The sequence below is a fragment of the Triticum urartu genome, unplaced genomic scaffold (genome assembly GCF_003073215.2).
Source record: "Triticum urartu cultivar G1812 unplaced genomic scaffold, Tu2.1 TuUngrouped_contig_9261, whole genome shotgun sequence".
NCBI classification, from domain to species: Eukaryota; Viridiplantae; Streptophyta; class Magnoliopsida; order Poales; family Poaceae; genus Triticum; species Triticum urartu.
Window position 1 is genome coordinate 1 of NW_024120287.1, and position 15490 is coordinate 15490.

A 15490-nucleotide genomic window follows, 5' to 3' on the forward strand; every position below is an offset into this window, starting at 1 on the left:
ATAAAAAGATAGATCTGATCATAAACTCAAAGTTCATCGGATCCCAACAAACACACCGCAAAAGAGTTACATCATATGGATCTCCAAGAGACCATTGTATTGAGAATCATACGAGAGAGAGGAAGCCATCTAGCTACTAACTACGGACCCGGAGGTCTACAAAGAACTACTCACGGATCAAGGGAGAGGCACCAATGGAAGTGGTGAACCCCTCCGTGATGGTGTCTAGATTGGCTTCGGTGGTTTTGGACTCTGCGGCGGCTGGAATTGATTTTCGTCGACTCCCCTAGGTTTTCTGAAATATTGGGGTATTTATAAAGCAAAGAGGTGGTCCGGGGGGCACCCGAGGTGGGCACAACCCACCAGGGCGCGCCTGGGCCTCATAGCGTGCCCTGGTGGGTTGTGCTACCCTCGGAGCACCCCCAGGCGTTGCCTTGACCCATTGGGTCACTTCTGGTCCATAAAAAATTTCCGTAAAGTTTCGTTGCATTTGGACTCCGTTTGGTATCGATTTCCTACCATGCAAAAAACATGCAGAAAACAACAACTGGCACTTGGCACTATGTCAATAGGTTAGTACCAAAAAATGATATAAAATGACTATAAAATGATTATAAAACATCCAAAATTAATAATATAACAATATAGAACAATAAAAAATTATAGATACGTTGGAGACGTATCAGCATCCCCAAGCTTAACTCCTACTCGTCCTCGAGTAGGTAAGTGATAAAAATAATTTTTTTGATGTGGAATGCTGCCTAACATGTCATCTCATATTTCTTTTCTTTATAGCGTGGACATTTGGACTTTTATATTGTTCAAAGCAATAGCCTAGTTTTGACATGACAACTTAAATACTCAAGCATATCAACAAGCAACCATGTATTTCAAAATATCAACGCTAAAATAAGCTATCCCTAGCCCATCACGCTTAATCATTGATCCATTCATGAAACACACTCGCATATTAACTACACCCAATGCTCAAGTACGATCATAGTGCCTCCTAATTGGTGCTTTATAAGAGAAGATGGAGACTCAAATTCAAAATAAAAATTGCATAAAGTAAAAGAAATGCCCTTCATAGAGGGAAGTAGGGATTTGTAGAGGTCTAGAGCTCAAAGCGAAAAACTTAGAGATAAAAACATTTTGGGAGGTGTGTCCTTCCCACCAACGAAAATGACTTAGAGTTCCCAACACTTTCCATGATAGATATATCATAGCCGGTTCCCAAACAGAAAATAAAGTTTATTCTTTTTTCCACCCTACTTTCACTTTCCATGGTTAGCCGGATCCACGGGTGCCTTCCATACCAACACTTTCCAAGAAATTTATTATTTGACAACATAAAGTAAATTAATTTTTCATTTCGGGACTGGGCATCCCTAATGCCTTTGCCTTACTCACTTTCTTGTAAATACATGCTTCTACAAGGACCAGGTGTAGTCACACTCGATTCAACTAAAGCTGGAGAAACAGACACCCACTAGCCACCTGTGTGTGAATCACGGCGGTAGAACTAGTCTCATGAACGCGGTCATGTAATCTCGGTCTGGGCCGCTTCATCCAACAATACCGCTGAATCAAAGTATGACATATTGGTAAGCAGTATGGCTATTATCGCCCACAACTCTTTGTGTTCTACTCGTGCATATAACGTCTACGCATAGACTTGGCTCAGATGCCAATGTTAGGGAACGCGGTATTTCAAAAAATTTCCTACGATCATGCAAGATCTATCTAGGAGATGCATAGCAACGAGATGGGAGAGTGTGTCTACGTACCCTCGTAGACCGAAAGCGGAAGCGTTAAGTAACGCGGTTGATGTAGTCGACCGTCTTCACGACCCAACCGATCAAGTACCGAACGCACGACACCTCCGCGATCTGCACACATTCAGTTCGGTGACGTCCCTCGAACTCTTGTTCCAGCTGAGGCCGAGGGAGAGTTTCGTCAGCACGACGGTGTGGTGACGGTGATGATGAATTTACCAGCGCAGGGCTTCGCCTAAGCACTGCAACGATATGACCGAGGTGTGTTTCTATGGAGGGGGCACCGCACACAACTAAGAGAAACTTTGGTGTGCCTTTGGGGTGCCCCCTCCCACATATATAAAGGGGGGAGGGAGGAGGAGGCCGGCCAAGGGGAGGAGGAGCGCCATGGGGGGGGGGGCAATCCTACTCCAAGTAGGATTCGGCACCCCCTTTCCTATTCCAACAAGGAGCAGGGGGAAGGTGAGGGAGAAGAGAAGGAAAGGGGGGCCGGCCCCCCTAGTCCAATTCGGTTTGGGCTAGGGGGGCGCGCGCCCTGCCTTGGCCTGCCTCCTTTCTTCCACCAATAGGCCCATGAGGTCCAATAACCCCCCGGAGGGTTCCGTAAACCCCCGGTACTCCGAAAAAATACCCGATACACCTCGGAACTAGTCTGGTGTCCGAATATAGTCTTCTAATATATCAATCTTATGTGTCGACCATTTCGAGACTCCTCGTCATGCCCGTGATCTCATCCGGGACTCCGAACTACCTTCAGTACATCAAAACTCATAAACTCATAATATCGATGGTCATCGAACGTTAAGCGTGCGAACCCTACGGATTCGAGAACTATGTAGACATGACCGAGACTCATCTTCGATCAATAACCAATAGCGGAACCTGGATGCTCATATTGGCTCCCACATATTCTAAGAAGATCTTTATTGGTCAAACCGCATAACAACATACGTTGTTCCCTTTGTCAACGGTATGCTACTTACCCGAGATTCGATCGTCAGTATCATCATACCTAGTTCAATCTCGTTACCGGCAAGTCTCTTTACTCGTTCCGTAGTGCATCATCCCGTGACTAACTCATTAGTCACATTCCTTGCAAGGCTCATAGTGATGTGCATTACCGAGAGGGCCTAGAGATTCCTTTTCGATACACGGAGTGACAAATCCTAATCTCGATCTATGCCAACTCAACAAACACCATCGGAGACACCTGTAGAGCATCTTTATAATCACCTAGTTACGTTGTGATGTTTGATATCACACAAGGTGTTCCTCCGGTATTCGGAAGTTGGATAATCTCATAGTCATAGGAACATGTATAAGTCATGAAGAAAGCAATAGCAATAAACTAAACGATCATAATGCTAAGCTAACAGATGGGTCTTGTCCATCATATCATTCTCTAATGATATGATCCCGTTCATCAAATGACAACACATGTTTATGGCTAGGAAACTTAACTATCTTTTATTAACGAGCTAGTCAAGTAGAGGCATACTTGAGACACTATGTTTGTTTATGTATTCACACATGTACTAAGTTTCCGGTTAATAAAATTCTAGCATGAATAATAAACATTTATCATGATATAAGGAAATATAAATAACAACTTTATTATTGACTCTATGACATATTTCCTTCATCAAATGCATTTAAGATGTCTAGCTTTAGCAGGATTGCAGGCTGACGAAGTGCTTGCAGCTGTCTTGCGGTGCTCTGAACCATCATGAAATTATCATGCAGAGCTTGCCCTTTGACAAACGCGCTTCGATGAATGCCCACCAGGTGCGGCAACTCCAGCGCAAGGCGACGCGCCAACACTTTGTCGAAGATATTCGCCATTCCAACGCAAGGCAACTTTACAAAAGCTTTCCCTGATCGAAAAGCGAAACTTGCCAAGTAGTGCATAAAATTGTTGTGATTTTCTTTAAAAAATTGCCACCACGTGGTCTGGATCCAAGGGTTGTTGGGATTCCCTGGACCTGGCGCTAGGCGCTGGCGAATGAGCCAATGCGCAACCCCATGCCCCCAGCGCGCCCGTTTTGGGTCAGCCAAGTGCGGGCACCCTTTTTAAATTTATTGTTTTTGCTTTTTGTTATTGTGTTTTTATTCTTTAAATAATTCGGATTCTAAATAATTTTAACAAAAATATCCAAGAAATCATAAATATTTGTGGATTTTTTGTGATTTAAATACATGTTCATGATTAAAAAATTAATTTTCGGGAAATTAAAAATGCTCATCATTTTTCAAAACTGCTCATGATTTTAATGAATGTTTATGTAATCAAAAAGTGTTCATGAATTTGAAAACATGTTCGGAATTCGAAAAATATTTGCAAAATAAAAAAAATGCTTGTGAGTTATAAAAAAGTTCATCAATTCAAAAAATATTCATGAATTTCAATAATTGTTCGTCAATTCAAAACATGTTCACTAGTTTCGTATAAAATGTTCAGAATTTTATTATATGTTTTCAAATTTGTAAGAAATGATCGCAAACTGAAAAAATTCATGATTTAGAAAAATACGAATTTTAGAAAATGGTAGCTAATTTGAAAAAATGTTCTTGATTTCATAAGAATGTTGGCGGGTGCAAACATATTCATGATTTAAAAATATTCAAGGTTTCAAAAAATAAAAATTAACAAAAGCAAAAGTACAATAAAATGAAAACTAGAAATAAAAGAAAAAAGAACTAAAAAACACTTAAATGAAAGAAGGAAGAAAAGAACGAAAAATAAAAAGTAGAAAAAAACCTAAAGAAAGAGAAAAACCGCAAGTATTTCCCAAACTGTGCGTAGTGGCAAGGGCGGTCGCTAACTAGCAACCTGTGCGTCAAACAGGATCCCCCTATGCCGGGAAAGTTTTCTAGTTATCATTTGCCATATAAAATGGCACAGTGAACGAACCCAGCGTGCAACAAAATGGTAGAACTGGGCCGACCCAAGTGGCTCACCCTGCGGGCATTGCCTCCACGGGCGTCAAACTAGGATTCACCTCTATCCAACGCCCAGAAAACCCCTCGACGAATCGGCAGTAAATGGCTTGAATCTGGCGCGCGGCAATTTGATTGATTCAAAACTGTAACTATTTCAACTGGGCAGCCACCGTAGTTCAAATCAGAGAAAAAGTGGTAGCGGTGTTCTTGCATTTCTAGTTCTACTGAACGAAAAAATATCCAAAAAAAATGAACAAAAAACAAGAACTAAGCTCCATTCGGAGCGGAGGGGGTAGAAAACAAGGGAATTGAAAACTTCACAGAAATGTGCTTCCCCTGAGTCCTGACTAGGGGAAACCTTGGAACGTGAAACACAGGGACGTAGTTCCTCCGTATCATAATATAAGTGCATTTTCAACTTAGGTTTAGTGTAAAAACGATATTTTCAACATTAATTTAGTGTAAAAAATGCTTTTATATTAGGAGTAGAATTTTGCTGCACGTGAACTAGTAAAACCCAAGGAATATGAGGATAAAAGCGAGTGAATGCATTTGTCTCCAACTATGTGAAAATATAAATTTTTAGCTGTACATGCAGGCCGCCCGTTTGACACTCACATGCAAGGATTTTTAAATACAGCCGACTGACACCTTGCATTGGGCTTCGGCCCAAACATTGGGTTGCAGTAGATTTTTTCATTCCCGTGAAAAGTAGAGGATGGGTAAACTTTTCTGTGGAATGAGCGAGGATGTTCCTTCAAACTGGACACATCATAGATTATTTTTCCGAGAGAAACCAGACCTATAAAAATTCCTGCAGACCAAACGGGGCCTAAACGACTGATACTGAACCGACCATAAGTTTTATGGATAGATAACATGAAAAGGTCCACACCATGATAAGTTACACAAGTTCAAGCAAGCTGAAGGAAAGGAAAACATCACACAAAATAGAATTACAGAAAAGAGTGGCCTGCCGCATGCTAGACACTTTGACCTCAGTTGGTGACGGTCTGCTGGATCACTTTGGGGCTGTTTGGTTGGAGACTCAGGGGTTGTTTGGATCCCAGCCTAAGCGTGCCACGCCTAAGGTGAGGCGTGCCACAGCCCCTTAGGCGTGCGTTTGGTTCTGAACAAAAGTTAGCCTCGCCACAACGTCAAGGGTCGTCCGCCGCTGAAATTTTGCCAAAAAGTGTGGCGCTCGTTTCGCCCTCCACACTCGCCGCGGCGCGCCAACTGAGCCACAAAAATCCCCGCGAACTGATAAAAGTCACCGCTTCCCTGTTCGTCCTCAGTCCAAAAATCCCCCACCCCTTCAGTCTTGACCCCATGGCTGAGAGCCCTTCTCTCTCCCCTTCCAGATCCAGCTGAGGACGACCTTGCCGCTGCACTCGATCTGCTCCTCCCTGGTACGAATCCTCATCACCGCAGCATCTATCTCCTCCACCTCCTCCATCTCCTCCATCTCATCACGTCAGATTCATCTCATACATGCAGATCTGGGCGTCCTTGATTTTCTCAAGAGAAAAATACCAGCCTTCTTCCGTGATTTGTGGGATTTCCCGTTGCTTGTTCCTGCCCTTGTTGCATCCAGACTAGGAACTTCCATCTCATAGTGAAAGGTCAACTATTTGTTAAGAGGAAAGGTAACATCGTAATCCCCCTTTGCAATTGTTGCATGCTTGTACGAGTGAGATTATAAGTTAGTAATTTCTTGTAAGTATGTGGTGTTGATGTAAGATTTGACATCTCTCTGTGTTCTTTTCTTAGATATGTATTGTACAATTTATTGTTTGAGTAATATACTGTCCTCTGTATAATTTGCGTTGGATAAAAAATTTATATATAGTTCCACTCACTGATGTCATCTGATTTTTTAATGCTATTATTGTTTCATAGATGGACCAAAGAACATTATGCTTACAGTATTACATGCATTATTATCACTACTACATGTGGAGGAGAAGATTGCTTGCTGCCATTATTGTGTGTTTAGGGATGTACTGGTACAAGATTAATGTCCGAAAAAGGAAGAGAAAATCTATAACTTATGCTCCCATGTTCGAACGAGATGTTGAAAGGATGTCACGCCTGAACCGTATGTATTATGGAACCGAGGCTAATTGCATAAGTGAGCTGCGCATGCGGAAATTTGTTTTTCACAAATTGTGTGCCAACCTGAGACGTCGTGGTCTACTGGTAGACACATTCCATGTAACTGTGGAGGAGCAAGTTGCCATGTTCATCCATGTCGTGGGTCATAACTGGAAAAATAGATCGATTGGTTTCGAGTTTTATCGATCGGGCGAGACTGTTAGTAGGTACTTCAATGCTGTTTTAGATGCCCTGTGTCTCCTTGCTCGTGATGTCATATGCATCAGAACCATCGAAACACATTCGAAGATAACAAGTAGCTCCAGATTTCACCCTTACTTTGAGGTAGATCCAAAATTATTCACAAGTATCTGCAATGTATTTATAGGTTCCAGTCAGTCTGTTTGAAACTGGTTCTCTCTTTTCGTAGGGATGCATAGGAGCTCTGGATGGTACTCATATACCGGCATGTGTGCCAATCCACATGCAAGATAGGTTTAGGGGTAGAAAGTCCTTTCCCACACAAAATGTGCTAGCAGCCGTTGATTTTGACCTAAGATTTACATATGTTCTTGCTGGATGGGAGGGATCGGCTCATGATTCTTATGTGCTCCAAGATGCCCTATCACGTCCCAATGGCCTTAAAATACCAGAAGGTGGGATTCTAACCCATGGCTTCAAACTGAAACTTTCTTTAGTTCTTAGCTAATGTGTTAGCATCATCATGATGTAGGTAAATATTTTCTAGCGGATGCGGGATATGCTGCAAGACCCGGTATACTACCCCCATATCGTGGTGTCCGATATCACCTAAAGGAATATAGGGGAAGTAGAGAGCCTGAGAACCCAAGGGAGTTATTCAGCCATCGCCATTCCTCACTTAGAACAACCGTCGAAAGAGCATTTGGTACCTTGAAGAATCGATTTAAAATATTTGCAAGTCAGCCATTCTTCCCTCTAAAAACACAAGTAAAAATTGTGTTTGCTTGTTGTGCGCTCCATAACTGGATCCTAGATGATGGTCCTGATGAGTATGTCTATGATGATGCTACTTGGTACTCGGCCCTTCCACGGAGTAGACGACACCGTCGTGACGTTTACCAGGAGAGCCAGGCATGGGCACACAAAAGGGATGTACTAGCTCAAAAAATGTGGGAGGATAATTTAGCAGCTCAAGATCAAGATGATTAAGAAGTTAGTATGTAAGGCTGATGTTGATGGGTTTTATTTTAGGTTCCATTCAGTCTGTTTGAAACTAGAGTTCTGCCTTATTTCTATGTATCAAACATGAGTGCTATTTTGTTACATTTGGTCATTATGTATGTGATTCATGTGAAACTATGTTGGTTGTACCTCTGTAAACTTATATCACTTATTTTATCTTTAGTAAATTGTTGGTTGTTTCATGCTTATTTGCCTCACCTATTATCTTTTAATTAAAATGGCTCACTGTATGAGAAACAGCGATGGCCAAGGGAAAGGGGAAGTCTGATGGTGATGGGTGCTCTCGTGAGAGGACTATTTCCTGGGCTGATGATCAGACCAAGTTTATGTTGGATTGGTGCATTGAATACATGAAGGAACAATATGCGGGATTTAGGTTCAGGAAGCATCATCTTTTGAAGTATGCTGATGCTTTAAATAGAAAATTTGCTATGGGGGTGACACTTGCTCAAGTTGATCGTCACTTCAGGCACTACAAAGAAAATTGGAAGTACATTGCCGCCGCAATTAGCAAGAGTGGCAATGTTTTCGATGATATTAGATGTCTGGTAACTATCTCCGAGTCTGAAAAGTCTTGCCTCAATGTACGTATAATTTAGTTTCTTTTTAAAACTTAATATGGCTAATTTAATTAGGATCTTAATGTGTGTGTGCTTGTAATGCAGGATAGAGCAAGGCGCTTGCTTTCTAAGCCCATCAAGTTCTACTATGAGATGCAGGAGCTATTCACAGGCACTAGTGCTGATGGTTCTTTGGCCATGGACCAGCATACATGCACAATTGATTCCGATGACTCGGACAATGATGAAGGGTTGTATGATCTCAACTGCTATCCACAGTATGAGGGCCCTCTTGAGGAGGATTCTGACACTTTGCCAACAACACATTGTCCTAAAAGACCTCTAGTACCTGTAGGTGGTGATAATTCAACATCTAGCACTAGCCGAGTTGGTAAGAAGCGCCCAAGAGGTAGCAAGTCACCTACTAAGAAGCCATCAAGAACCAAGAGTCGTTTCGTGGAGTCCGCTGAAGAAATCAACTCTACATTGAGGTCACTCCAGCAATCCCTTACTGCCGCTCCTCCTCCAATGCCCCAAGTTGTTGATCCTTATGCTAGTTTATGGAAGAGGTTGGAGGAACTCCCAATTACCACATATCAAAGAATTACTGTTGGTGTGCACTTATCTTGCAAGGACAATGAAGGTTTGCGTGGTTGGTTATGCAGTGCAAGTGAAAAAACTTTTGAAACTTGGGTTTGCAAGTCCTTTGCTGACAAAGATCATGTTTATAGCAACATGTGAAGTTATCTAGTTGCTAACTTGTCATGTCTAGAAGTTGGCAACCTGTGAAGTTTAGAAGATGGCAACTTTTGGTATTTAGGAGATGAACTTGTGCTACGGCTACTGCTTTTGGGAAGTAGATCTTTTGATGTGTGGTGAAACACTTTAATGTAACTTGGCCAGAACTTGTGTTATTGCTATGAATGACTATCACTTGACTTTATAATGATGGACGAAACTTGCACGTATCTATCTTATTTTCTATCTTGATTATGAGTTTGCATTTTGAATTATTTTGTACAGATGGGATTAATAGAAAATGCTCCATGTTACTTTTTATGGTTATTATTATTGCGACAAAATCTTCTTACATTTACTGGAGCATGTTGTAGTATGATTGCTTTGCGAGACAAATGGCAAGTAATCTCATCACCGTGGAGTCTAGCAGTAGGGTGATTCTAACCACCTGTGGCAGGAAACCGTGGCAGAAAACCAAACGCAAACCATAACTTTTTGCCAAACATTTGTGGAATCCATCCAAACACACGCCACACAAAATCTGCCACACCTAACCTAAGGCATGGCTACCAACCAAACAGTTTGATTTTGCCACACATTATGGCAAGCCACAAATTATCACCACCTACAGGTACTGGAGGTCTTTTAGGACAATGTGTTGTTGGCAAAGTGTCAGAATCCTCCTCAAGAGGGCCCTCATACTGTGGATAGCAGTTGAGATCATACAACCCTTCATCATTGTCCGAGTCATCGGAATCAATTGTGCATGTATGCTGGTCCATGGCCAAAGAACCATCAGCACTAGTGCCTGTGAATAGCTCCTGCATCTCATAGTAGAACTTGATGGGCTTAGAAAGCAAGCGCCTTGCTCTATCCTGCATTACAAGCACACACACATTAAGATCCTAATTAAATTAGCCATATTAAGTTTTAAAAAGAAACTAAATTATACGTACATTGAGGCAAGACTTTTCAGACTCGGAGATAGTTACCACACATCTAATATCATCGAAAACATTGCCACTCTTGCTAATTGCGGCGGCAATGTACTTCCAATTTTCTTTGTAGTGCCTGAAGTGACGATCAACTTGAGCAAGTGTCACCCCCATAGCAAATTTTCTATTTAAAGCATCAGCACACTTCAAAAGATGATGCTTCCTGAACCTAAATCCCGCATATTGTTCCTTCATGTATTCAATGCACCAATCCAACATAAACTTGGTCTGATCATCAGCCCAGGAAATAGTCCTCTCACGAGAGCACCCATCACCATCAGACTTCCCCTTTCCCTTGGCCATCGCTGTTTCTCATACAGTGAGCCATTTTAATTAAAAGATAATAGGTGAGGCAAATAAGCATGAAACAACCAACAATTTACTAAAGATAAAATAAGTGATATAAGTTTACAGAGGTACAACCAACATAGTTTCACATGAATCACATACATAATGACCAAATGTAACAAAATAGCACTCATGTTTGATACATAGAAATAAGGCAGAACTCTAGTTTCAAACAGACTGAATGGAACCTAAAATAAAACCCATCAACATCAGCCTTACATACTAACTTCTTAATCATCTTGATCTTGAGCTGCTAAATTATCCTCCCACATTTTTTGAGCTAGTACATCCCTTTTGTGTGCCCATGCCTGGCTCTCCTGGTAAACGTCACGACGGTGTCGTCTACTCCGTGGAAGGGCCGAGTACCAAGTAGCATCATCATAGACATACTCATCAGGACCATCATCTAGGATCCAGTTATGGAGCGCACAACAAGCAAACACAATTTTTACTTGTGTTTTTAGAGGGAAGAATGGCTGACTTGCAAATATTTTAAATCGATTCTTCAAGGTACCAAATGCTCTTTCGACGGTTGTTCTAAGTGAGGAATGGCGATGGCTGAATAACTCCCTTGGGTTCTCAGGCTCTCTACTTCCCCTATATTCCTTTAGGTGATATCGGACACCACGATATGGGGGTAGTATACCGGGTCTTGCAGCATATCCCGCATCCGCTAGGAAATATTTACCTACATCATGATGATGCTAACACATTAGCTAAGAACTAAAGAAAGTTTCAGTTTGAAGCCATGGGTTAGAATCCCACCTTCTGGTATTTTAAGGCCATTGGGACGTGATAGGGCATCTTGGAGCACATAAGAATCATGAGCCGATCCCTCCCATCCAGCAAGAACATATGTAAATCTTAGGTCAAAATCAACGGCTGCTAGCACATTTTGTGTGGGAAAGGACTTTCTACCCCTAAACCTATCTTGCATGTGGATTGGCACACATGCCGGTATATGAGTACCATCCAGAGCTCCTATGCATCCCTACGAAAAGAGAGAACCAGTTTCAAACAGACTGAATGGAACCTATAAATACATTGCAGATACTTGTGAATAATTTTGGATGTACCTCAAAGTAAGGGTGAAATCTGGAGGTACTTGTTATCTTCGAATGTGTTTCGATGGTTCTGATGCATATGACATCACGAGCAAGGAGACACAGGGCATCTAAAACAGCATTGAAGTACCTACTAACAGTCTCGCCCGATCGATAAAACTCGAAACCAATCGATCTATTTTTCCAGTTATGACCCACAACATGGATGAACATGGCAACTTGCTCCTCCACAGTTACATGGAATGTGTCTACCAGTAGACCACGACGTCTCAGGTTGGCACACAATTTGTGAAAAACAAATTTCCGCATGCGCAGCTCACTTATGCAATTAGCCTCGGTTCCATAATACATACGGTTCAGGCGTGACATCCTTTCAACATCTCGTTCGAACATGGGAGCATAAGTTATAGATTTTCTCTTCCTTTTTCGGACATTAATCTTGTACCAGTACATCCCTAAACACACAATAATGGCAGCAAGCAATCTTCTCCTCCACATGTAGTAGTGATAATAATGCATGTAATACTGTAAGCATAATGTTCTTTGGTCCATCTATGAAACAATAATAGCATTAAAAAATCAGATGACATCAGTGAGTGGAACTATATATAAATTTTTTATCCAACGCAAATTATACAGAGGACAGTATATTACTCAAACAATAAATTGTACAATACATATCTAAGAAAAGAACACAGAGAGATGTCAAATCTTACATCAACACCACATACTTACAAGAAATTACTAACTTATAATCTCACTCGTACAAGCATGCAACAATTGCAAAGGGGGATTACGATGTTACCTTTCCTCTTAACAAATAGTTGACCTTTCACTATGAGATGGAAGTTCCTAGTCTGGATGCAACAAGGGCAGGAACAAGCAACGGGAAATCCCACAAATCATGGAAGAAGGCTGGTATTTTTCTCTTGAGAAAATCAAGGACGCCCAGATCTGCATGTATGAGATGAATCTGACGTGATGAGATGGAGGAGGTGGAGGAGATAGATGCTGCGGTGATGAGGATTCGTACCAGGGAGGAGCAGATCGAGTGCGGCGGCAAGGTCGTCCTCAGCTGGAGCTGGAAGGGGAGAGAGAAGGGCTCTCAGCCATGGGGTCAAGACTGAAGGGGTGGGGGATTTTTGGACTGAGGACGAACAGGGAAGCGGTGACTTTTATCAGTTCGCGGGGATTTTTGTGGCTCAGTTGGCACGCCACGGCGAGTGTGGCGGGCGAAACGAGCGCCACACTTTTTGGCGAAATTTCAGCGGCGGACGATCCTTAACGTTGTGGCGAGCCTAACTTTTATTCAGAACCAAACGCACGCATAAGGGGCTGTGGCACGCCTCACCTTAGACGTGGCACGCTTAGGCTGGGATCCAAACAGCCCCTTTGTGTTCCTCCACGGCGCCCAGCAGCTCCACCATCCGGGCCTTCCACATCTCGACCATCTGGCCACACCTCTTCACGCTGGCGTCGCACACGGTGCACCCCTCTTCGCAGCTCTTGCGCTGCTGCTCCAGCTCCGAACGGAGGCTTACCGGCACGCTCTCCCTTTGCTGGAGCGTCTGCTCCATCTCGGTGATGCGGACGACCAGGGTCTCCTTGTGCTCCGTGACGCGGACCACCAGGCTCTCCTTGTCCCGCAGCTGCAGCTCCAGCTTTGCGACCTGGACGACAAGGGTCTCCTTCTCCTGTAGCTTTTGCTCCAGCTCCGTGATCCGCGCCCTTGCCCTCTCCAACTCCGCCGACGTCACCTTGGAAGTTCTTTCCAAGTCTATGGACGTCCTCTCGTCTGTTGACGTCCTCTCCGTCACCTCCTCTGAAGTTCCTTCGAAATCTGTGGACGTCTTCTCCGTCATCTTCTCTGAAGTTCCTTCGAGGTCTGTGGACGTCCTCTTCGTGACCTTCTCTGAAGTTCCATCGAGGTCTGTGGACGTCGTCTCCGTCACCTTCTCGAAAGTTCCTTCGAAGTCTGTGGACGTCGTCTCGGTCACCGAAAGTTCTTTCGATGTCCGTTGTGGTGTTCTCCGTCCTCATGTCTGTGACGATCTTGCCATCCATGGTGGATATTGTCTCGATGACCTTTGTGCGCTTCTGAACGACGCTGGCTTGCACAATAGTCTGACAGGCGATGCAATAATTGCCCAACAAAGACATAAATAATCAGGATGCTGTTTTTTCTCAGTGAATAATATAATTACATGCATGTATGAGAGGATATATTTTATGTCTCACCGAGTAGAGATAACGGTTCATTTCGTAGCTGATGTCAGCTGTAGCACCTTGAAAGGAGGGCAATTCCACGTGCATCATCCTTTTGACCATGACTTGCAGGTACGCCTCTGCCTCAACCCTAATTTCGGCCGCATTAGAGATTGCAGAGCCTTCATTACGCTTCCTTAGAACGGTGGCATGTACAATGGCCTGCAGATGCGCGCACAATAAGCAGCACTCTCTCCGTTCATAAATAAGCGTACATTTAGCATTTAAAATTAAAAATCTATTTATATCTTCTTAGTAAAAAAATATGATTCTCTCTCATCATACAGTAATAAAAAACAGTAATATTTAACATGATCTACTCACTTTTCACATGCACTTAACTCACTGGGATGAGGTAATTAAAGATGAGAGAGATGGTGTCTTGCACCTTTCCACTGCATTTTTACTCTACTTTATAATTTATCCTAAAAAAATTATTTGTAGACTTATTCCTAGACGGGGAGTGTATATGCAACTTTTTTCTAGAGTCATTTTACAGTGCATCCGGACGATATGGACCGTCCGTCGGAGCGAAATCGACGGTCCAGATCCGATGCAATACACTGATGTCACGTGTATTATATCAGACTCCGAGGGGCATTTTCGGGAGAAAAAATATTTCGAACTGATCTGATCTTCCCTCCCAAATATTTCGAGGGTATTCTCGGTATGAATTTGAGGGCTATTTTTGGTTCGATATTTATCCCGTTCGCTAGGGTTTATGCCTCGCCGCCACTACGGTTTTGATCCTCGCCAGCAGGATCTAGCCGCTCGTCACCGCCCCTCCCTCCCTCGTTGCCGGCAGGCTCTACAACACGAGAGGAGGCCCACTGCTCTCCCCGCGGTGGCCGCCGGCGAAGAGTCGGTGCCATCCCACCTCCCAGTCCTCCATGCGGGTGCCTATAGCCACAAGGTTATAGGCAACCTCTTTCCCACACCCCAATTGGTTGTTTGCGTCCTCTACATATCATTTCTCAGCCATGGCTGCAGCTTCTATCTGGTCATGCATCTCGTCCGATGGCAAGGTGGTTGGGTATGGTTCATGTTCTGCGGGACTAGATGAAGCCGGCCGCCGGCCTCGACGGCCAGCCCCATTCGTCCACCCCCGACTGCTCGATCTACGGACGTTCAATCGTTGCATTCAACATGTATTCTTTCAATTTGGCTGATAGGTGAGATTTGGAGATCAATGGAGATGATAAGCTATTAATTTTGGAATGTACTATAAACAATTCATAGCTTATGTTGCTCAATATTTATGATGCTCGCTTCTTCTTGTGCAATTGCTAGACTGGGATCAACAGACTTGGCATGTGCTTTATATGAAAAATTAGATTCACATGGGATATCCACCTTTTCAAGATTGCTGTTAAGTCTTATTATGATGTTTTAGCCTTGTTAAAGGGAGAGTAATGGTCCTCGCAAAAAGCAGAGAGAAAGGAATGAGCATTCGATTCTTCCATATGTTGCATTTCATTCTTCCGTGT

The 15490-nt window shown here is 43.0% G+C and overlaps 1 protein-coding gene and 1 pseudogene across 4 annotated transcripts; one reads left to right on the plus strand and one right to left on the minus strand.

Moving 5' to 3' along the window:
• The first annotated feature begins 5602 nt into the window (after window positions 1-5602).
• Window positions 5603-9108, plus strand: LOC125532171 (annotated as a pseudogene).
• A 692-nt stretch (window positions 9109-9800) lies between these two features.
• Window positions 9801-12950, minus strand: LOC125532170 (protein ALP1-like). Of its 4 annotated transcripts, none has more exons than XM_048696322.1 (5): window positions 12772-12949; window positions 12544-12692; window positions 11440-11665; window positions 10288-11362; window positions 9801-10206 (listed from the first exon to the last, which is right to left on the minus strand). In XM_048696322.1, the coding sequence occupies exons 4-5, from the start codon at window positions 10627-10629 to the stop codon at window positions 9898-9900; spliced, it is 651 nt and encodes a 216-aa protein (XP_048552279.1). In that variant the 5' UTR covers window positions 10630-11362; window positions 11440-11665; window positions 12544-12692; window positions 12772-12949; the 3' UTR covers window positions 9801-9897. The 4 variants fall into 4 exon arrangements, with proteins under 4 accessions (XP_048552279.1, XP_048552277.1, XP_048552278.1 ...); XM_048696320.1 differs by having other exon boundaries at window positions 11440-12290; XM_048696319.1 differs by lacking the exon at window positions 9801-10206 and adding an exon at window positions 11751-12290 and having other exon boundaries at window positions 10627-11362; window positions 12772-12950.
• Window positions 12951-15490: the final 2540 nt, after the last annotated feature.